The sequence below is a fragment of the Rhinopithecus roxellana genome, chromosome 8 (assembly GCF_007565055.1).
Source record: "Rhinopithecus roxellana isolate Shanxi Qingling chromosome 8, ASM756505v1, whole genome shotgun sequence".
Lineage (NCBI taxonomy): Eukaryota > Metazoa > Chordata > Mammalia > Primates > Cercopithecidae > Rhinopithecus > Rhinopithecus roxellana.
In genome coordinates this window covers 43,578,134-43,599,856 of record NC_044556.1, presented here as the reverse complement: position 1 = coordinate 43,599,856, position 21,723 = coordinate 43,578,134, and the positions used below count along the sequence as shown (strand labels likewise).

Below are 21,723 nucleotides of genomic sequence, written 5' to 3'. Positions count from 1 at the left end.
AAGGGGTGGAGTCGATGGGGGGGTCAGTGGGGGAGGGACTGTTGAAGACAGGTCTCCACACACAGCTCCAGCAGCCACATTTGCAGCCTCGGCCATCTGTCCAGAACCTGCTCCCACCTCAGGCCCAGGCCGACGGTGAGTACCCTGCCCCACTGGGCTAGTCCCTGGCCTGCCAGCTTCCGGGAGAGGGGTCTTCAGAAGGGCTCCAAGAGGCTGGGGACCATAGCACTGTGGAGCACTAAGGATCTGGGAGGAGTCAGTCAGGGTGAGGGCAGTTTGGGATTTGGGGGAGACAGGGTTTGGAAGGTGGTGATGAGAGACAAATGAACTGAAGGTCGGAGAGAGAGCTGGCAGCTCAGCAAAGGATGAAGCTAGTGGGGAACCCACCAAGAGCTTCCTGTCCACCTGGCCCTCCCACAGGGAGCCCTCAAGTCCCTGCCAAGGCCCCCTCTGTCTCCCAGGTGTTGGGAAGGGCCCCAGCCCTCCCCTGCCTCGCCTCCTGTGGGGTAAGAAGAAGAGAGCAGATACAACAGCTGTTTCTGCCCCCACCTCTCTTGCCAGCCTTAGTCTCTGCCACCCCCACCCTGCCTTGCCAAGAGCTCAGGTCTCTGGGGAGTCTGGGGGTGGCAAGGCGAAGCTCCCAAGATATGGGGAAGTGGGGGATGGAGGGTGCTGTACCCCTTCCCAACGCTATCTCCACAGGACCTCCCCTTTCTCCTCCTCCCGTTTTTGGCCCAGACCTCTTGACTCCTCTTTCCCCCAATTCTTTCCTCTTTGTTTTCCCATCTGCCCTGCCCCCAAGTCCTCTCAGAACTGCCACCACATAAAATCCCAGGCTGCTCTGGGGCTCCAGGCGACCTCCAGCTGCCCCTCTGGCATGGAGCAGGTATCAAGCCACCAGCATCCCTCCCTCAAGCACCCCTTATCCCCTCATCAGCCACAGCTTGGGTTCCATCTCCCCCATGTCTCTGTGACAACCGCTTCTCAGGTCCAGAGTTCAGATGACACTCACAAGGGCCCCATTGAAGAACTGGGATGTCATTCGATCAGGGGCCATTGTCCAGCCCCCTAGGCCTGGGGAAGGATGGGGACATCTGATCCGAGACACCTGAGCTGCCCCCCTGGGGTTGCGGAAGGCCAGACTGTCCCAGGGCCAAGGGAAAGAGGCCCCCCTTGGCAGTCTTCTCTTTCAACAGACCCCTCCTTTCTCCTTTCTTCTCCTACTCTCTCCCAGCCCCTTGAACTCAAAGGACTGCATGCTCTCAGCCCTTTATCTCCCCCAACACATACCAGCCCCATTCCCCTTGCTCCCACTATCCCCAAATCAACCAGGAGTGAGCAGTCGCAGGGACAATGCCTGCAGGTCTCCTCTCCCCTTCCCTGGGAACCCTGGCTCCAAGGAAAAGGCTCAAACATTCCTCTCTCCCCTTCTGCCACCCACTAGATAGAAGGGATAATTTTGCAGAAGCAATGGGAGCATACCCCAGAGAAGCCAAAATGACATGTTCAGGAGAGAACAGAGTTGAAGGACCAAAAGGGGCCCCCAGCTACTGACAGGAAACTCAGAGTCAGTGAGACCTCCCTCCCCTAGAAGCCTTAGGCCACCCGCCCACTGGGGCTGCCACCCCCCCACCAAGCTGACCGAGGGTACCAGACTGACTCCTTGCTAGGGGTGGGCAGCAGAGGGAAGGCTGTAGTGGACACCCCAGCCCACCATCCTCAACAGCAGAGCTTGGCTATGCTAGGCAGGCAAGGTCCAGGGTAAAAATAGAGCCAGAGGAAGCATGGCCCAGTCCTGTGACCACCCCTGCCTGCCCCACCCTCCTCAATCCCTGCCTGGGCAGCCACTGTAGACATCTACCACAAGCCTCTGAAGCCAGCCCAGCTCCAACTGCCCTCTCTCCATGCCCTAACCCTGATTCCCTTTGGCTGGGGTACACACTGAGGGACACGGAGAAGAGGTCTGCATTTAGGTCTGCTGGGATTTCCCTCACATTGTAAAATCTCAGGGAAAGATCAATTGCAGTAGGGCTTTAATCCCACAGTTATTTGAGCTGTCAGCCAGGGCCAGGCTTGAGGGCTCCCCTCACCTAGACCCCGGTACTCTGGGCCTGGTCCTCAAGGCTCACTTCCATGATGGGGGTGTGTAGGTGCACTGCTGCAATGGGCTCTGAGCTGGAGACAGCAATGGAGACCCTCATCAATGTGTTCCACGCCCACTCGGGCAAAGAGGGGGACAAGTACAAGCTGAGCAAGAAGGAGCTGAAAGAGCTGCTGCAGACGGAGCTCTCTGGCTTCCTGGATGTAAGTACAGAGTGGTGGAGTGGAAGTGGAGTGGGTGAAGGTTGGGAGAATGGGGTGGGCACCCCCTTGCTGTCTCCCCACCCCACCTCCAGCTCAGCCCAGCCTCCTTCTTTCCTTTCCCAGGCTTCTCTCCTGGATTTTTCCAGGCTCCCCTACTCCAGCTGGGTCAAGTCAAAATGCCCCGGTTTATTGATCACCAATGTGTTATTGATCACCAATGTGTTATTGATCACCATAACAAGTGTTAGGCCCTGTGTAGATTCATCAGTAATAAGACTCATAGACTAGAAGGGAAAGATTGACACTTAAAAGTAAACCATGAACTCCAGGAAGTACACAGAGCCTTTTTTTTTTTTTTTTTTTAGACGGAGTCTCGCTCTGTCGCCCATGCTGGAGTGCAGTGGCCGGATCTCAGCTCACTGCAAGCTCCGCCTCCCGGGTTTACGCCATTCTCCTGCCTCAGCCTCCTGAGTAGCTGGGACTACATGCGCCCGCCACCGCGCCCAGCTAGTTTTTTTGTATTTTTTAGTAGGGACGCGGTTTCACCATGTAAGCCAGGATGGTCTCGATCTCCCGACCTCGTGATCCGCCCGTCTCGGCCTCCCAAAGTGCTGGGATTACAGGCGTGAGCCACCGCGCCCAGCCATACACAGAGCCTTAACAGATGTTCCAGAAAGGGTTATGAGAGATTATTAACCTGATTGAAGTGAGATGGCTTTCCTGAAGAGGTAGCACTTGAGCCATGGATTTCCATTGGAAGATTATCTGGGTAAATGCAGACATTTTAGGAGGAAATAACTGAATGAACAAAAGCACAGGAGAAAGAAGAATGTGGAGCATGCCAGTAGTTTTATTCGACTGGCATGAGGGATGTAGAAAAGTAGGCTGCAAAGGCTAACCAGGGCCACAAAGTAAAGAAGCCTCAGGATACGGTAGAAAGTGCACCAGTTTAGGCCAGGCATGGTGGTTCACACCTGTAATCCCAGCACTTTGGGAGGCCGAGGCAGGTGGATCACGTGAGGTCAGGAGTTCGAGACCAGACTGACCAACATGGAGAAAACCCGTCTCCACTAAAAATACAAAATTGGCCAGGCGTGGTGGCGCATGCCTGTAATCCCAGCTATTCGGGAAGCTGAGTCAGGAGATCACTTGAACCCAGGAAGCGGTGGTTGCAGTGAGCCAAGATCACACCATTGTACTCCAGCCTGTGCAACAAGAGCAAAACTCCATGTCAAAAAAAAAAAAAAACAACAAAAGAAAGTGCACTGGTTTTGAGGTTTTATTGGACTGGGTTCAAATTCCAGCCCTGCTACTTTCTAGCTGTGGGACTTTGGGCATATTTATTTAACCACCAATTACCAATTTGTTTCTTCTCTGGAATGGAAATAATGAAACATACCTCACATTATTTGTATTAGAATTAAATTAGACAGTGCTTGTAAAGCTCCTAATGTAGTGCTTGCTGCATTGCAGGCACTCAACATACGGTAACTGGTGTTATTATTATTCATTCTGCCAGGTGAAAGAGCTTATGCCGTAGGCAACAGGAGCCCTCAAGAGTTTTGAAGCCCAAAAGAGTCCCATAATTCAGTGCAGTTCCTCTCGCTCATCTCTGCCTCCTTCTCCTCAACCACCCCCTTGCCTCTGACTCAGTGCTGTACCCCTCCCTATACACCTCCCTCTTCCTCTCCTCCTACCACAGGCCCAGAAGGATGTGGATGCTGTGGACAAGGTGATGAAGGAGCTAGACGAGAATGGAGACGGGGAGGTGGACTTCCAGGAGTATGTGGTGCTTGTGGCCGCTCTCACAGTGGCCTGTAACAACTTCTTCTGGGAGAACAGTTGAGCAGACAGCCACATCGGGCAGCGCCCTTCCTCTCCACCCTCCCAAATCTGCCTCTTGCCCCTGCTTCCACCTCATCCCACTTATCCCTCTCCATAACCCCACCCCTGCCCACCCCACCCACACATACACTAAGGGCGCAAGAGTAGAGGTCCAAGCCTGCAACTCATCTTTCATTAAAGGCTTCTCTCTCGCCAGCCATCCGATGTCTGTCTCCTCTGGGATCTGGAAGTGGGTGGATCCCACTTCCCTTATTTGGGGAAGTGTCTTATTTAGAAACAGGTCAAGGTGCATCACACCTTCCTACTTGAGGAAAGCTCAAGGTCCAGGAATGTGGGGGTTCAAGGTTCCAGTTGGAAGTCGAGGAGACATCAGCTTCTCAGCTATAAAACCAGAGGAAGAAAGAATCTCCTTTCTTTCTTTCTTTTTTTTTTTTTTTTTTTTTTTTTGAGACACAGTCTGACTCTGTTACCCAGGCTGGAGTGCAGTGGCACCATCTCGGGTCACTGCAACCTCCAACTCCCGGGTTCAAGCAATTCTCCTGCCTCAGCCTCCCGAGTAGCTGGGACTACAGGCGCCTGCCAACAGCTAATTTTTTGTATTTTTAGTAGAGACGGGGTTTCACCATGTTGGCCAGGATGGTCTCGGTTTCCTCACCTTGTGATCTGCCTGCTTCTGCCTCCCAAAGTGCTGGGATTACAGGCGTGAGCCACCGCGCTTGGCCAAAATAATCTTCTTTCAATCAACGAACATTTACCTAAGTGGTACTGTGTGTAAACATTGTGTAGGAACTGAGGCTCCAGCATGAAGCAAAATAACCACGATCCTTATCCTCACATGGACCTTACACACACACACACACACACACACACGTGCCAGTGCCAGGAAGGAAAATGAAAGGGTCCTGACGTGCCTATGGGGCGGAGAAAGGGTGGGTAGGGACAGATGTGTCATTCTCTCATTACTCAAACATATGCACACTGTATTGTGCACATAGCCGTTAGAAAAATCCCTTATTGAGGCCGGGCACGGTGGCTCACGACTGTAGTCCCAGCACTTTGGGAGACAGAGGTGGGCAGATCACTCGAGGTCAGGAGTTGGAGACCAGTCTGGTGAAACCCCATTTCTACCAAAAATACAAAAATTAGCAGGGCGTGGTGGCACGCGCCCGTAATTCCAGCTACTCAGAAGGCTGAGGCAGGAGAATCGCTTGAACCTGGGAGGCAGAGGTTGCAGTGAGCCGAGATGGTACCACTGCACTCCAGCCTGGGTGACAGAGCGAGACTCCATCTGCAAAAAGAAAAAGAAAAGAAAGAAAGAAAGAAAGAAACAAAAATCCCTTAATTGAGCAGGACACACAGCTCATGCCTATAATCCTAGGACTCGGGAGGCTGAGGTGAGAAGATCACCTGAGCCCAGGAGGTCAAGGCTGCAGTGATCCGTGATTGATCGCGCCACTGACTCCAGCTCGGACAACAAAGCCAGACCCCGTCTCAAAACAACAACAACAACAAATCAGAAAGCTAGAAAAGAGAAACCCCTATGTAGGTCTGCCACAAAATAAACACGGATGGCAGGTGTGGAAGGAGGAAATGGAAGCGCAAACGAGGACGCAAAGGTGCACCCCCCGCAAGAAGGATTAAACAGTATTTAGGCCAAGTTGGGAAGGGGAGGAAGTGAGGAGAAAAACATGGACAAGGGGTGTTGTTGGCCGGCGCAGGATGGGAGAGGAATGTGCTCCCAATACTGGCCTCCTGGGCCTTGGCGGGAGCATTTACGGCACTTTACAACTCTCAGACTGGGCGACTGGCCATGAGGGGAAAACCAGTGCAAATTCCCCAGGCCCAGTTGTCCGGAAGCAGACGAGGCAAGTCCGCGTAAAGATTTTTAGACGGTGTACCTTGCCTAAGGAACAGAGGGGCGAGGGAATTCGGGACCCAAACCCCGTCTAAGACCCAGATTACTAACTACCCCAGGAGGTTGCAGCGTAACCACCACGGGAACTTGAAGTCCCGGCACGCCCCGACAGGGCCATTGGCCACGCCCCCAGGGGGCGGGGCACTGCTTGTACCGCTGAGGCAAAGTTTGGTGAAGTTCGCCCTAAGGCTCCGCCTCTGACCTCTGCGCAGGCGTAGCTCAAATCCTTCACGCCCTCCAGTCGTGCACGGATCTGACGCCTGACGTAATGGCGTAGACGCCATTTTAGCCGGTCCCACAAGCACTGCATGTGGCGGCCATTTTGTTTTGGACACCGAGCCGGAGCTGGCCGCCGCTGCAGACGAAAGGCAGGAAAGGGCAGGCCGGGTGAGCAGACGGATCGGCCGGCTAGACAGCCAACCAGCAACAACGAACTGAGCTCGCATACTACCGCTTACGCATCTGACCAACCGCCCATCTAGCTAACCCGAGCCCCTCCACCGTCAACTCAGGTTCGGCCGGTCCCCGGCCCGCCTGCCGGAGCCGTGGTGGCAGCCCCGGGAGGAGCACTGGCGTCTGTTTCCTTCGGTGAGTTTCCGTAGTGAGAAGGAGCGGGGTGGGGGGGGTCTTGGGGAGCGGAAGGGGCCGGCGGACGCGGAAAGGGGGTGGTGGCATGTGGACACAGCTGCGGTGTTGGAGCGTGGAGGCCCGGGGGAGGAGGCGGAGCCCCTGCGACGGGGCGGGGGAGGGGCTGAACTGGAACCTGGTGGCGGGACTGATGGAGGTTGGGGTTTGATAGGGATAAAAAGGAAACTTGGGTTGAGCAAAAGTGGGGGTCTTGATAGGGCTTTGAGGATGGTAGGGAGATTAAGAAATACAAGACTTTGAGGAATGTTGGAAATTAATGGCGGCTTTAGGGTTAAGTTGTGGAGGGCTCTTTGCGAGCTCATTCCCCAGGTGAATTTAGAAAACCTTTCCTACTCTTAACTCCCCCAGATCGTTAGTTTCTTGTTGCAAAAGTCTCTACTTGATTCTGGAGTTGAAAGCCAATTTTTAAACTAGGCTTTTTTTTTTTTTTTTTTTTTGAGACGGAATGTCGCTCTTGTTGCCCAGGCTGGAGTGCAGTGGCACGATCTCAGCTCACCACAACTTCCGCCTCCCGGATTCAAGCGATTCTCCTGCCTCAGCCTCCCTTATAGCTGGGATTACATCCATGCGCCACCACGCCCAGCTAATTTTGTATTTTTAGTAAAGGCGGGGTTTCTCCATGGTGGTCAGGCTGGTCTCGAACTCCCAACCTCAGGTGATCCGCCCGTCTCGGCCTCCCAAAATGCTGGGAAAACAGGCGTGAGCCACTGCGCCCGGCCTATATTTTCACTTTCGATCAGTAGTTTTCAACTTTAACTGCACACTAGAAGCACCTAGGTAGCTTTCCCTCCACCCCACAATTGTTCATTTCCAAACCTCGTTACTAGAGATTGTGGTTTGATTGATCTAGGCCCAGATATCTGTATTTTTTATTTTTTAAATTAATTTATATTTTTATAGAAACGGGGACTTGCCATGTCGCCCAGGCTGGTCTCGAGCTCTAGGGCTCAAGCATTCCGCCCACCTTGGCCTCCCAAGGTGCTGAGATTACAGGCGTGAGCCACCGCGCCAGGCCTGGCCGGCGCTTTAAAAGCTCCTTGGATAAGTCATATGTAGTCAAGGTTGAAAATGACTGCTCTAGAGGAAAAGCCAAACTCGACCGGGCGCGGTGGCTCACGCCTGTAATCCCAGCACTTTGGGAGGCCCAGGTGGGTGGATCGGGTGAGGTCAGGAGTTCAAGACCACCCTGGCCAACGTGGAGAAACCCAGTCTCTACTAAAAATACAAAAACAATTCGCCGGGCATGGTGGCACGTGCCTGTAGTCCCAGCTACTCAGGAGGCTGAAACAGGAGAATCACTTGAACCGGGAAGCAGAGGTTGCAGTGAACCGAGATCGTACCACTGCACTCCAGCTTGGGTGACAGAGTGAGACTCTGTCTCAAAAAAAAAAAAAGGCCAAACTCCATACTTTGATTGCTAAATTGGGTTCTGCCGTTTTTGAGAATTTCCTGGGTATTTTCTGGGCCTTGAAGTTTGTTTGGGGTTGTTTGTTTTAAAGAGATGGGGTCTCACTCAGGCCGGAGTGCAGTGGCGTCATCACAGTTCTTTGCAGCCTCCGACCCCTGGACTCTACCACTTCTCCCACCTCAGCTCCCCCTGAGTAGCTAGGACCACAGGTGCTGGCCACCATGCACCGCTATTTATTTATTTATTTTCTTAGTAGAGACTGGGTCTCGCTTTGTTACCCAAGATGGTCTCTAACTCCTGGCTTCAAACCATCCTGTGCCCTCGCCCTCCCAAAGTGTTAGGATTACAGGTGGTGAACCACCACGCCCAGCCACCTTGAAGTTATAATAGTAATCTGAGGTAATTGCCATAGAAATTTAAGCACTTTTGCTGGGCGTGGCACCTCACGCCTGTGATCCCAACACTGGGAGGCCAAGGTGGGAACATCCTTTGAGGCCAGGAGATTACAGCTGCAGTGAGCCACTGCAGCCAAGATCGTGCCACTGCATTCCAGCCTGAGTGACAGAGTAAGAGCCTGTCTCAAAAAAAAAAAAAAAAAGAAAAGAAAAAGAAATGTAAGCACTTGAAATATAAGGCCTTTTTGTTTATTGTTGACTTGGGCCTTGCCACTTATAAAAATTATGTGGTCACTATTGTGATTTGTTCATTTTACATGTTGCCCTTTGTAGATTCTCGGGATTTGAAGATGGCTGCACAGTCAGCGCCGAAAGTTGTGCTAAAAAGCACCACCAAGATGTCTCTAAATGAGCGGTGAGGCAGCCAACAGCAACTTCAGCTCCTTCCTAAGAAAACATTACTTAACTTGGCCCTGGGGTCCAGTGCACAAAGCCAGTTTTAAGCTAAATACCAACAGAAGGCTACAGACCTCTGTTCTTAGTTGCATCTCATGTGGTACACAAAACAAATTGGGCGGTTGTTTCAAAACCCCTTATCAGTAGACTTTTATGTTAAGCTGTCTGAAATATTTATTTGGTGGGATGTATTTTAAAAGACTCCTAACACCCTCCCTTTTCACATTTTTTTACATTGATACAGGGGTCGTGCAGCACGGTAGCATGGTACCCTGGCTACAGTAGGCTTGCTGCCCAGTCCAAGGCCAGCAGTGTTGTGTCTGGCCTGTAAGAGGCAGGTAGCAAGCCATGAATATGTCCAAAGGTCCTTGAATGTCGTTCTTGGGCCTTGTAAGAGGCACTTGCTTTGCTCCATTTCACTTTCTTTCCATTCTGCTTTTAGTTTGGTTTTGTTTTGGATTCTTTTACAGTTAAGTGTTGTTCTCTTCCATTCCATTACACTTCCTTGACAGAAATAATGAGTCTCTTCACGGGCTTATAAATGATTGAACTAATCTAGCTTTCAAAAGTAACTACTTGGAGTCAGAAAAAGTGATGATTTGAGACTAAGAAAAGTAAAGGTATTTAAAGGCAGTTTCTATTTCTGACAACTTTGTTCATTAAGAGTCCCTTTGGCTGGGCGCAGTGGCTCATGCCTGTAATCCCAGCACTTGGGGAGGCCGAGGGCGGATCACAAGGTCAGGAGTTCAAGACCAGCCTGGCCAACATAATGAAACCCTGTCTCTACTAAAAATAAAAAAATTAGCTGGGCGTGGTGGCGCATGCCTGTAATCCCAGCTGCTTGGGAGGCTGAGACAGGAGAATCACTTGAACCCATGAGGCAGAGGTTGCAGTGAGCCAAGATCGTGCCACTGTACTCCAGCCGGGGCAACAGAGAACAGAGTGAGACTCCGTTTCAAAAAAAAAAAAAAGAGAGAGATTGCCTTTGATCAGTGATTTCATTAAGTTGACTTTAGACCACTGGAATTTACTTAATGTCTATTCTTGCCTCTTCTGAGGCGTATGTGCTTCTCTCCTTATCTCTTTGGCTATAGGCTAATTATTTATGTTTATATAATAATATTTATGTTTGCATGTTACTGAGTGACATATTTTAAAATGTGATACACTCCTGTAATTTATGAGAGTATGTTAATTGCTGTGAGCTTTGAAGGTGCTCTAGTCCTTCCTCATATTTGGCCTTAGAATGCACCTTGGATCCCCCAAGGTTTAGGCTTTCTTTGTTTGTCTTTGAAACTATATCTTCTGTCTCTTGTCATATCTGCTTACTGCGTGTTTTTCATACCTTCCACCTCTCTAAAAGCCGTTACCTGAGCCCTTGTTATCACTTTTGGTTGAATGTGCTGCACTTAGCTGCATTTCTGAGTTTCTGATTCTTGCAAGTTTGTGGAAACAGAGGAGTCTTTAACCCACATCAGCCTTGATCTAAGTGTACCACTTTACTTAAAAGTTCGTGGGATCTGGAGCTCCTGGTCTAGCAAGCCATGAAAATGCCAATAAATGTTTGTAATAAAGCTTTTATTTAAACATCCATTTTGTTCGACCTTGAAGCTTTACTAATATGCTGAAGAACAAACAGCCGACGCCAGTGAATATTCGGGCTTCGATGCAGCAACAACAGCAGCTAGCCAGTGCCAGAAACAGAAGACTGGCCCAGCAGATGGAGAATAGACCCTCTGTCCAGGCAGCATTAAAACTTAAGCAGGTGAGAGAATGGGTCTTAATGCTCCAGAAGCAGCTGGTGATCTCTGTCAGGGAGTCCACTGAGGCTGTCAGAACGTGATGGATGATTGCAAAGTGGTTCAGGGCAAAAAACTGAAACTTCTCTGGAAGAAAGAGAAGTGCAGAGAATTCCAATTTTGGCAGGTACCAATAAGTAACTTTTTATTGTCTTTCTCTTTTAGGGAGTTTGCCATCTATGTGGCCTGTTTCTGTTACCAATGAGTATTAATCTTTCGTTTTCTGATCTTTAATCCTTAACATAAATTAATGGCTTATTCCACAAAGAAACTTTATTTCAGCTTTAGATAATCTCACAGCATCCTTTACTCTGTTAAATGATTTACCCACCAGGGAAATAATTTTATTCTTGTTCCCCTAGTGCAGGGAGTTTGCATGGCCTTAGTCAAAGATTTTCAATGCTAAAATATACAGAGTAGAGTGACCTTCATTTCCACAGCACCTAAAGTTTTACCAGTAAAGTGGAGCAAGAGTACTGAGTAATTTGAGTTAGGGGTTCTCTTTCAAACTTACAGTGAGAGATAATCCTATTCCGACCTGAATAAAACCTACTCTTTATTATTCATAGAATTTATATGCAAGTCCGGACAGTGGCTGTGGAAGGATATGTCCAAGCTGTGGCTGGGCGTCTGGAGGGCGGTGCCATGCAACTGTAAGGGCTTTGGTAGCATTGCATGGCTGTGCATAAATTCAGCAGTTAAATATAACACCCTTACACCCCCACCCCGAACCACTGGGCTCACTGACCAAAAATAAACAAGACTTTCTGCTTCAGCTGTCTTAAGCCTTGGAGTGACCGGATTCCTCCCTGACTCAGGAAAGCAGCAAAAGGCACCACCATTTTCCAAGAGTAAATGGAAATTGCTGAAGATGAGTCTCTGACAGATCATTCCAAAAGACCTTTCAACAAGAAGCTTTAAGTTTAGGCTCTGCAGGAAGTAGTCCCGATCCAGAGTAGTAATATTCACTAGAATTTTTTTATGTGGTTTTGTTTTTTTGTTTTTTTGAAACGGAGTCTCACTCTGTCACCCAGGCTGTAGTGCAGTGGTGCAATCTCAGCTCACCCACAGCCTCCACCTCCCGGGTTCAAGCAGTTCTCCTGTCTCAGCCTCCCCAGTAGCTGGAGTTACAGGCACCCGCCACCACGCCTGACTAATTTTTGTATTTTTAGTAGAGACGGGGTTTTGCCATGTTGGCCAGAATGGTCTTGAACTCCTGACCTCAAGTGATCTGCCTGCCTCAGCCTCCCAAAGTGTTTGGATTACAGGCATGAGCCACCGTGCCCAGCCATAACTTTCTATAATGATGGAAATGTTCTGTGTTTGCTATCTGGTACAGTAGCCACTAGCCACATGTGGCTATTGAAAACTTTAAATGTGACTAGTGCAATTAAGGAGCTTAATTTTTTTTTTTAATTTAATTTTAGGCCAGGCCTGTAATCCCAGCACTCTGGGAGGCCAAGGCAGCCGGATCACTTGAGGTCAGGAGTTCGCAACCAGCCTGGCCAACACAGCAAAACCCCATCTCTACTAAAAAAAAAAATTAGCCGGGCATGGTGACGCACACCTATAATCCCAGCTACTCGAGAGGCTGAGGCTGGAGAATATCTTGAACTCAGGAAGTGGAGGTTGCGGTGAGTGGAGATAGCACCACTGCATTCCAGCTTGGGCGACAGTGAGACTCTGTCTCAAGAAAATAGATAAAATTTACTTTTAATTTAGGCTGGGTCTGGTGTCTCACACCTGTAATCCCAGCACTTTGGGAGGCCTAGGCAGGTGGATCACCTGAGGTCAGGAGATCAAGAGCAGCCTAGCCAACATGATAGAACCCTATCTCTACCAAAAATAAGCCAGGCGTGGTGACAGGGCCTGTAATCCCCGCTACTCGGGAGGCTGAGGCAGGAGAATTGCTTGAACCTGGGAGACGAAGGTTGCAGTGAGCCAAGATCGTGTCATTGCACTCCAGCCTGGGCGACAGAGCGAGACTCTATCTCAAAATAAAAATAATAATAATTTAAATAGCCACATGTAGCTAGAGGCTGTCTTACGCAGCACAGCTCTAGAGTAAAAACTAAGTGGTATAGTTGACATCCTTAAGTTTCCTGTTAATATTAAAGGCCAATATTGGTGGCAGTTAAGGATTGGAATGGATAAAGAACTTCTCAGCACAGTACAGTTCTCCCTTTAAAGCACAAAGCTTGGGAGAATTAATATATGCAGGATAACTGAATGCAAGAGACTTGTGGAATGCAGTCTAACCTCATAATTGTGTGTTAATCAGGGGAGTAATAGGACAGGCTGTTATGGTTGGTTATACCTACTTATGCTAGATGCATAATGTTTGGAGCCTTTCCCACTGATTAGAAGCAATTTATGATCTTGTGCTAGAAAGTTAACAATAATGCTTCACAGCATCTTTTTTGAGAGGTATGATTAGAAAACATACACACACATTGGTAGTCACTTCTGGGTGGAGCCTGAAGGGGCCATAGAATTTATTTTCTTTCATATTGACTGATGACTTTATGGACAACTAGGCTTGCTAGGACCTTGGTTGTGTTCAGGGCTATGGCTGTCCCTTTTTCCTTTGAAGGAATTTAATTCAGATGTAGTCTTAATGGTTTTCTGAGAACAGATTCTTAAAAATACTCTTATCTCTGTAGTGTGTCCTTGTCCTCATATATGGCCCTGAGTTTTGTAATCACCAGAATAATTCTAACATATGTTTGGCTGGCTGTCTGTGGAGATATATTGGAGTTACATGTTTATTTTGAATTTAAGGTCATATTGTTTTAAAGGAGCTGTTTGCAAGTGCAGGCATGGAATTAGGGATTTTTAAGAAATGAAAGGAGGTTTGACTTTCTTGTGTTTATTTACATCTTAAGGTAAAAAGTGGACCGTCTGGAAATAGATTCCCAGAGGAAAAATGGAGCACATGGGCCTCTTTGAGAAATCAATGTTGTTCTTAAGTCACAAGAACTCAAGTGAACTTGTAATTTAAGTTTTGCCCAGAGTATGATGAACTTCCTGTGGTGTTTGAGTAAGCCTTTGAAGACAGTGGTAGTCTGTGGGCAGGTATGAATCAAGTCATAAAATCGTCAACCTGTAGTTGAAAAGCAGTACAATCTAGGATTGAACTATAGAGTGTTCTTACTGAAACTTAAATTTCAACTGGCAGTGTATGACTTACATAGCCAAACTAGTGAGGTAGTTTGTGGAGATGCCCATTTCATGGGACCACCCTTGAGCTTCTTGGAGTTTCTGCTCTGGATCAAAATTCTGCTGCTTGTATAACATGTTCTGAGGCAAAGGCTTGCTTCTGGTTTGGGATCCTTATGACACCCACAGCAGGTTTATCTCCCTTCACACCAGCATCTCACTTGCTTCTTTTTCTCTGCACTTTGAGTTGCCAAATCCTGTTGGATTGCTTTTTTGATCTCAATCCCCTAACACCTTTTCTTCCAGAAGAGCTTAAAGCAGCGCCTGGGTAAGAGTAACATCCAGGCACGGTTAGGCCGACCCATAGGGGCCCTGGCCAGGGGAGCAATCGGAGGACGAGGCCTACCCATAATCCAGAGAGGCTTGCCCAGAGGAGGACTACGTGGGGGACGTGCTACCAGAACCCTACTTAGGGGCGGGATGTCGCTCCGAGGTCAGTGATGTGTACCCTGATAATTGTCGGGCCCTACTCCCTTCCCTTTTCTCTTGGGCTGCTTATGGACACGTTCGTTTAACATCTTTAAGCCTGAATTTGTATTAATATAATAACTTGTGAAATCACATATTTTTAATAGTGTTGCATGTCTTTTATCGATACCATTCCTTTTCTGATAATGTGCAATGGTGAGAGGCTATGACCTGCGTAACAACAGGTAATTCATGTCATCTCCATTCCATTTTAAAACACCCTGCTGCTGCTTGAATCAAAGCACATTCAAGTTCTTAGAAGTAAGTCAAACGTAAGAAATTTATAGGTCTTTTGACCTGTATCTTAACTCTTTGTTCCTGGTGCTAGTAAAACACTGATACAGCTGGAAAAAGAGGACAAGTTGACCCACAGCACTTACCTATGTATGTTCATTTGGGGTACTCTTGTTCTGTTCCCTGTATAGTTCTTATTCCCTAGAATAATCTGTTGAGATAAGGAACCATAGCAATTATTTTTAAATTTACCATAATGCTAGGCATCTTTCTGATTATTCAGTAGATATTTATTAAATGTATGTACTTACTGATTGAATTAACTCCCAACTTCTTCCAAAAATGGATTTGTGGTCAGACTTGTTGAATTGATTGAATAAAGAGTAGGTTAATCTATTCGCAGTATGCAGCTTGCTCCAACCAACCTAAAAACTAACTGAATTACCCTCATTTAACCCTCACCGCCTGCCTTTGGTTAGAATCTACTTTGTGTCTCTTGGATTTACCTGCATATACATTGTATGCCTCCTCTCCAAGGTCAAAACCTGCTCCGAGGTGGACGAGCCGTAGCTCCCCGAATGGGCTTAAGAAGAGGTGGTGTTCGAGGTCGTGGAGGTCCTGGGAGAGGGGGCCTAGGGCGTGGAGCTATGGGTCGTGGCGGAATCGGTGGTAGAGGTTAGTCAGCTACCAACTTCAGAGAGTAGCTCCCCCTTACTTTCCTCCCTTAAAAACTCAGAGCCACCTTTCTGCACAGCTTCAAGTCATAGGCAGGCTTCTTTGTTTGTCTTGTTTTGTTATTTGAAACTGGCTTATTTTTCAAATTGCCATGCTGATAGTGCAAAAGTCTCATGATTTTTCCAAGAATCAATCAAGTGCATATTATAGAGCCAGAGTATACACCATCTTCCTCCAGGCTCTTGCAAATTTAAATTGTACAGTTGAAAATACCCCCTAAAATGGTCAGTTTAGGTTTTACCTTTCTCTGCCCCTGCCCCACCACACACTACCCTGTAGCTCCAGATCCTGGTTTGAGTCACATGAGAATATAGAAGAGAGAGAGGTACAAAGATGAAGCAGAGTTAAGAGGGTGGTGAGACTTGGAGCTGGGCATTGGCTCTGAAACCAGATAAATTCAGTGTCACATTTTTGCCTGTGGAGAACCAGAGATGACTTTTTTTGCTCAAGGTAGAGAGCAAGATGGAATTATCACCAGTTGACTAACTGGCTCTTGTTGATAATCTTGCCTTTGAAATCTATTGAAGTTTGTCTTGTGACCTCATGACCCAGATTGGCAAAGAGTTGAATGGTGTTGCTGCTGCTAATACTAAATCTCATGGGAGCCTTCTGGTTCAGAGCTTAGTGGAAAACTCCCAACACCACCTGTCCAGGAAAAAAACACTATTGTAGCCCCTGTGTATATTTGCTTTGGTTCTCTTAAAAGGTGTCTGGGGTCTTCCATAACTTCTGACCTTGAAGTTGCCAAGGAATAATAACTTAGAAAAATTGATAACCAGGGGCTTGTTTTCTTCTCTCCCATTATATGATACTTGGCCTACTGAGTGAAGTGCAAGCTAGTGTGGGTTTCAGGATGAAATAACATGTTTCCAAATTATCTTGACTTGGATTCTGATAGAGAGACATCACGAGGGTGGCAGAGACTAAAATAGCTTTTCAAAAAGCTGAGTTTGTTTTGTTAACTGAATTCAGACTACTCAGATAACCACAATTGTCATAAGGTAACTAGAATTAGAGGTAGAAAGAGCTAGGACAACTCAAAATATTTTTTCAAATCTCCCTGACATTGTTCTTTTGTCAGAAAAACTCCTCAGTCTCCTGACACATGAGGTCAGTTAGCTCATTAGACTTGATAAGCTTAAGGAAAGATGAGATGACTTTCCAGAAGGGTCTCCAGTAAACTTAATTTGAAAACTGTCTATCTTCACACCCCTCATTCTCTGTGCCCTTGTTACCACCTCTCTATCTTACTAAATGGGGTTATCTATCACGTATTTTAATTATGAACTTAGTGAATCTCAAATGTTAGGTAATTTTATCTTAGGATCGATTAAGGTTTTTTAAAATTATAGTTGTCAGTTAATTATTTTCCTTTATTGATAGAATAAAAATGGTTAAAATAGCATTTAGAGATGATCATGTGATAGGGGATTCATTATGTGTGCTTTCCATGTGCTGCTTTCTACCCAGTGTGTTTCCTGTTTTTCCAGATTTCTCCTCTTTGCCCTGCCCTTCAGCTTTTCTCAGCTAGGCCCCACTGCTGTAAGGGGCATTTACTACAGCACCTATTAAACTTACTTGTAACTGTCTCTTTTTTTTCCCCCCCCCTTTGGGCTAGGTCGGGGTATGATAGGTCGGGGAAGAGGGGGCTTTGGAGGCCGAGGCCGAGGCCGTGGACGAGGGAGAGGTGCCCTTGCTCGCCCTGTATTGACCAAGGAGCAACTGGACAACCAATTGGATGCGTACATGTCGAAAACAAAAGGACACCTGGATGCTGAGTTGGATGCCTACATGGCGCAGACAGATCCCGAAACCAATGATTGAAGCCTGCCCACCCTCCCATGAGAGACTCTTGTTAGTCAACACATCTGTAAATAACCTTGAGATAGCAGATGAGAAGAAATCTGATTGATGCTGGATGGACCTATCACAATAGGTTGTGGACTTACTTGCCACCAGCTTGTGCATTTAGTGTGTTACTTTTTGATACTGTGTTGTATGAAACCCTTTTGTCCTTTGATTTGATTTTTTGTTTTTGTTTTTTTTGGGGGAGGGGTTTCCCCTCCTTTGCCCAGACTTCTCTTTGAACACAAATGCATTAGCCTTGTGGCTAGAACACCCTCTTCCTACCTCTGTCTCCCCTCACTTGTCATATGCTATGACATGCTAACATTTCTTTTGTTCACCTCTGTTGCCCCCACAGAAAGATGCCAGAAAAACCGGTCAGTGTTCCTCCCTGATGCTTAGGTTTCTGAGATAGGGTTGTGTTACATCCTCTTTGATAGCCTATTTAAGATGTTTAGAAAGTCTGGAGCTCAAAAATGCATTCTTCCACATTGATAATTTAGTAAATTGAGAACATTGACATCACTACAGGGCAGCATAAGAGGTTGCTTACCTGTGGTAGCAGCTCTGATTTGATTGAAGTTGCTGCCATGTACATTGACACCACATATACCATAACCAGCGTGCTGGGTTGAATTGCACTTTCTACCCTTGTATGAGATTTACAGACTTTCCTCCAGGGTGTGTATCATGTCCAGAGGGGTACTGTAGGGTTGGTTTATACTGCAATATAGAGGAAGAAGCCATTTGATTTGGTAGGTGTGTCAGAAGGAAGAATGATGGCAGATGAACTGCTAGAAGAGGTCAGAAGATACCCGTGCTAAAATGCAATTATATCCTCATGTGTATCCCAAACTAATTTTGAACGTTCCCACTCATTAGCTTTGTTTCACCTTTATTTCCCTTGAAGGTTCAATTAAGTTCAACCATATTCCATCAACTGTTCCAGTTTCAGTGGAATCTTGTATTTCTGGTTCATTATAACAAATCGTTTGCTCAGATCCACCCAGGACTCTCTTTATTTGGGGTGCCTCAAAGTACCATGGCTACTTTAATGATGTCTTTTATTTTTTCCTTTTTTTTTTTTTTTTTTTTTTTTGTGACAGAGTCTCGCTCTTGTCACCAGGCTGGAGTGCAGTGGCGCGATCTTGGCTCACTGCAACCTCCAACTCCCTGGTTCAAGCGATTCTCCTGCCTCAGCCTCCCAAGTGGCTGTGACTACAGACATGTGCCACCACACCCAGTTAATTTTTGTATTTTTAATAGAGACTAGGTTTCACCATGTTGGCCAGGATGGTCTTGATCTCTTGACCTGGTGATCCGCCCGCTTCAGCCTCCCAAAGTGCAGGGATTACAGGCGTGAGCCACTGCACCTAGCCACTTTGATGATGTCTTGATATACCCCTTGTGTGTTTGAGAGTCTCTTTCTTCCTACTTGTGTTAAAATTCTGGAGAGCCTGTGGCTTTGAGCAGAAGGTGAAGAATTTGACTTCCTCAGAGCTCTGCAGAAATAATACCATGCCCACAAGAACTCAAGGAGGATTGTCTTGGGCAACATTCTGGGCCCTTGGGCCCTGGCACATACTTGCCTTTTTCCCTGTGTTGTGGAAGAGAAAAGAACCTGGTAGTTCCCAGCCAAACTAGTTGTGATTGGGCTGCCTTTCACTCTAAATTGCTAGGAGGCTGTACTTATTGGGGACAGGGAAGGAAATTTTGGTCAGGACAACCCAAACTTGAATCCTGACTGTGATGTGGGGTGTCTGAAGGTGCTAAGGGAGATGGGCAGTGGGGTCTAGCAGAAGGCTACAGGTTGGACAGTGACTGCAGAACTGAACCCCCAGTTCAGCTCCCTCTGCCTTTTCCAATGCTAAAACACGACGACTTCCCCTTCCCCAACAACCCCAACAAGTGCAAGACGCCAGGCTCCCTCCCACCCCAGAGGAGACTGATGCTTAAGAGTTCTGTATGAAGGAGGTGACTGCCATAGCCTAGGCTTTCATCTCTCTACCTCCTCTATGTCCTTCCTACCTCAGGAAAGAGTTTATCCCCAAATTCCTCACCAGTGGGGCACAGGGAACTCTCCTATCAGCCAAGGGTCCTCCAGCCCCACGTCCTGATCACTACAGTTCCCAGGGTCTCTTGAGGCCTGTATCCCTGTCATCCTCAGTCACTGGTTGTGTGGGACAAGGTGAGTAAACCTGACCACCTGTGGGTCAGCCTTTCATTCAGGTGCCATGTGCTGAGGGCTTGCCACACCAACCAAGGCATCCTTTGTAAGGATGGGAGCACAGGGAAGAGGTCGATGAGCTGGATCTTGTAAGACGGGAAAGTATAGAGAAAAGAATATACCAAGCAGAGGGAACCAAGTGTAAAGGTACACTGCTGAAAGAACACCTGAGGCTGGGCACGGTGGCTCATACCTGTAATCCCAGCACTTTGGGAGGCTGGGGCGGGCACATCACCTGAGGTCAAGAGTTCGAGACCAGCCTGACCAACACAGAAACCCCATCTCTACTAAAAATACAAAATGAGCTGGGCGTGGTGGCACATGCCTGTAATCCCAGTTAGTCGGGAGGCGGAGGTTGCAGTGAGCTGAGATTGCGCCATTGCATTCCAGCCTGGGCAATGAGAACGAAACTCCGTCACACACACAAAAAAAGGTTCTGCTACTCTAGCTCCATGGTCCCACCAGCAGGGATTAGGGTAGAGGCTCCCACTTATGCCTGGGTGGGCTCTCCCACCTACATCACACCCTGGCTAGTGACCCAGTCAGGTGTGCTGGGGACCCTGGCTGACCACCTGTTCCAGGGGCAAGGAAGGAAGGAGAGGGGAGCATTGTGAAGCAGGGCAGGATGACCCCTGATGGTGGAGACTGAGGCCCTGGACAGCTCTGGGACCCTTAATGGTGGCAGCAGCCCCCAGTCATAGGCCTCAAACTGTGTGGGCAACCTGGGACGGCTAAGATCCCCACGAGGTCTCTCTAAAGGATTCACTAAATGCTCCATTTAAGCTTGGTTTTGGGGGTGGTTTTTTTTTTTTTTTTTTTTTTTTTTTGGAGTCTTGCTCTGTTGCCAGACTGGAATGCAGTGGTGCCATCTCCGCTCACTGCAAACTCCCACTCCCTGGTTCAAGCAATTCGGCCTCAGCCTCCCAAGTAGCTGGGATTACAGGCACGCACCACCACGCCCAACTAATTTTTGTATTTTTAGCAGAGACAAGGTTTCATCATGTTGGCCAGGATGGTCTCGATCTCCTGACCTTGTGAGAATTATAGGCGTGAGCCACCACGCCGGGCGATTTAGTTTCTTACCCTTTAGTGTAAGGTGATTATCAGCTCAAGATTTAAACACATCCGTGAGGAGATGGGAGAAGGGGTTCCCTCAGAAAGTCCTAAAGCTTTCCTTTGGAATTTTTTTTTTTTTTTTTTTTTTTTTTGAACAGTTTCACTCTTGTTCCCCAGGCTGGAGTGCAATGGCACAATCTTGGCTCACCACAACCTCTGCCTCTCAGGTTCAAGCGATTTTCCTGCCTCAGCCTCCCCAGCAGCTGGGATTACAGGCATGCACCACCACACCCGGCTAATTTTGTATTTTTAGTAGTGACAGGGTTTCTTCATGTTGGTCAGGCTCGTCTTGAACTCCTGACCTCAGGTGATCTGCCCGCCTCGGCCTCCCAAAGTGCTGGGATTACAGGCATGAGCCACCGCACCCAACCTCCTCTTTGGATTTTAATTCAAAGCATATACTCTCAAGGAGTTTAATTTCAAGAGGAAATCCAGTTCAGACAACAGAGAAGAGAAAGGAGATGGAGGAAAGGTAGTCAGGGAAGATAAAAGAAGAAAGGCCCCTAATGCTTTTCTCAGCACTGCCAAGGCAGGACCTCACCTTCAGCCTCTGACCCTTTTGTGATAAGCAGGAGTCCTAGGGTCTGGCCAGATATTCACCCATGGGGGATGTGGGGAGATGGCAGCTCTCCAGGCGCACCAGTTAAGATAGCTAGAACCACAGACCTGACTGCCTGCCCTAACCCCTCCCAGCTCCCGCCTCTACTGCCGCCCCTCCGGTTCTTCCAGTGAAGCATGGTAAGGCTCCCCAAACAGAGGTTTGGCCTCCCAGAAAGCAGGATGAACCAGGAATATCCTCATCCCTATCCTTTGGAGCTCACAGAGGCCCAAAGAATTCTGACTCTCAGGTCTTCCTCCCCAGTTAAAGGCATTACCAGACACACCATTCTGTGAACCCTCTCTCCCACAAGAAAGGCCTTCTTCTAAGCCCCACCCAGGCTCTACAGAGGGTGCAGCTTGCAGGTGGCCTCCAGGCAGAGGGCACTATGTGTACTGCCTGAGAGCATAGCATGTTCCTGCAGAGCTTCCACATGGGCCTACCCCAGAACCCACCTTGAGGTAGCCAGCAAGAAGGCAGTTCAACCTAAGCATGGGGAGAACAGAGTCAG

The 21,723-nt window shown here is 48.0% G+C and overlaps 2 protein-coding genes across 3 annotated transcripts; both read left to right on the top strand.

The window, feature by feature from the left end:
- The first annotated feature begins 13 nt into the window (after positions 1-13).
- Positions 14-4,348, top strand: S100A1 (S100 calcium binding protein A1). The gene is made up of 3 exons (XM_010364764.1): positions 14-135; positions 2,151-2,304; positions 4,007-4,348. Exons 2-3 carry the CDS (start codon positions 2,164-2,166, stop codon positions 4,148-4,150), a joined length of 285 nt encoding a protein of 94 aa, XP_010363066.1. The 5' UTR covers positions 14-135; positions 2,151-2,163; the 3' UTR covers positions 4,151-4,348.
- A 1,948-nt stretch (positions 4,349-6,296) lies between these two features.
- On the top strand, positions 6,297-18,276 carry CHTOP (chromatin target of PRMT1). 2 transcript variants are annotated; one of them, XM_010364767.2, is made up of 6 exons: positions 6,297-6,652; positions 8,849-8,930; positions 10,583-10,736; positions 14,236-14,422; positions 15,229-15,366; positions 17,045-18,276. In XM_010364767.2, exons 2-6 carry the CDS (start codon positions 8,866-8,868, stop codon positions 17,248-17,250), a joined length of 750 nt encoding a protein of 249 aa, XP_010363069.1. In that variant the 5' UTR covers positions 6,297-6,652; positions 8,849-8,865; the 3' UTR covers positions 17,251-18,276. The 2 variants fall into 2 exon arrangements, with proteins under 2 accessions (XP_010363069.1, XP_010363070.1); XM_010364768.2 differs by having other exon boundaries at positions 14,239-14,422; positions 17,045-18,268.
- The last annotated feature ends 3,447 nt before the right edge of the window (positions 18,277-21,723 follow it).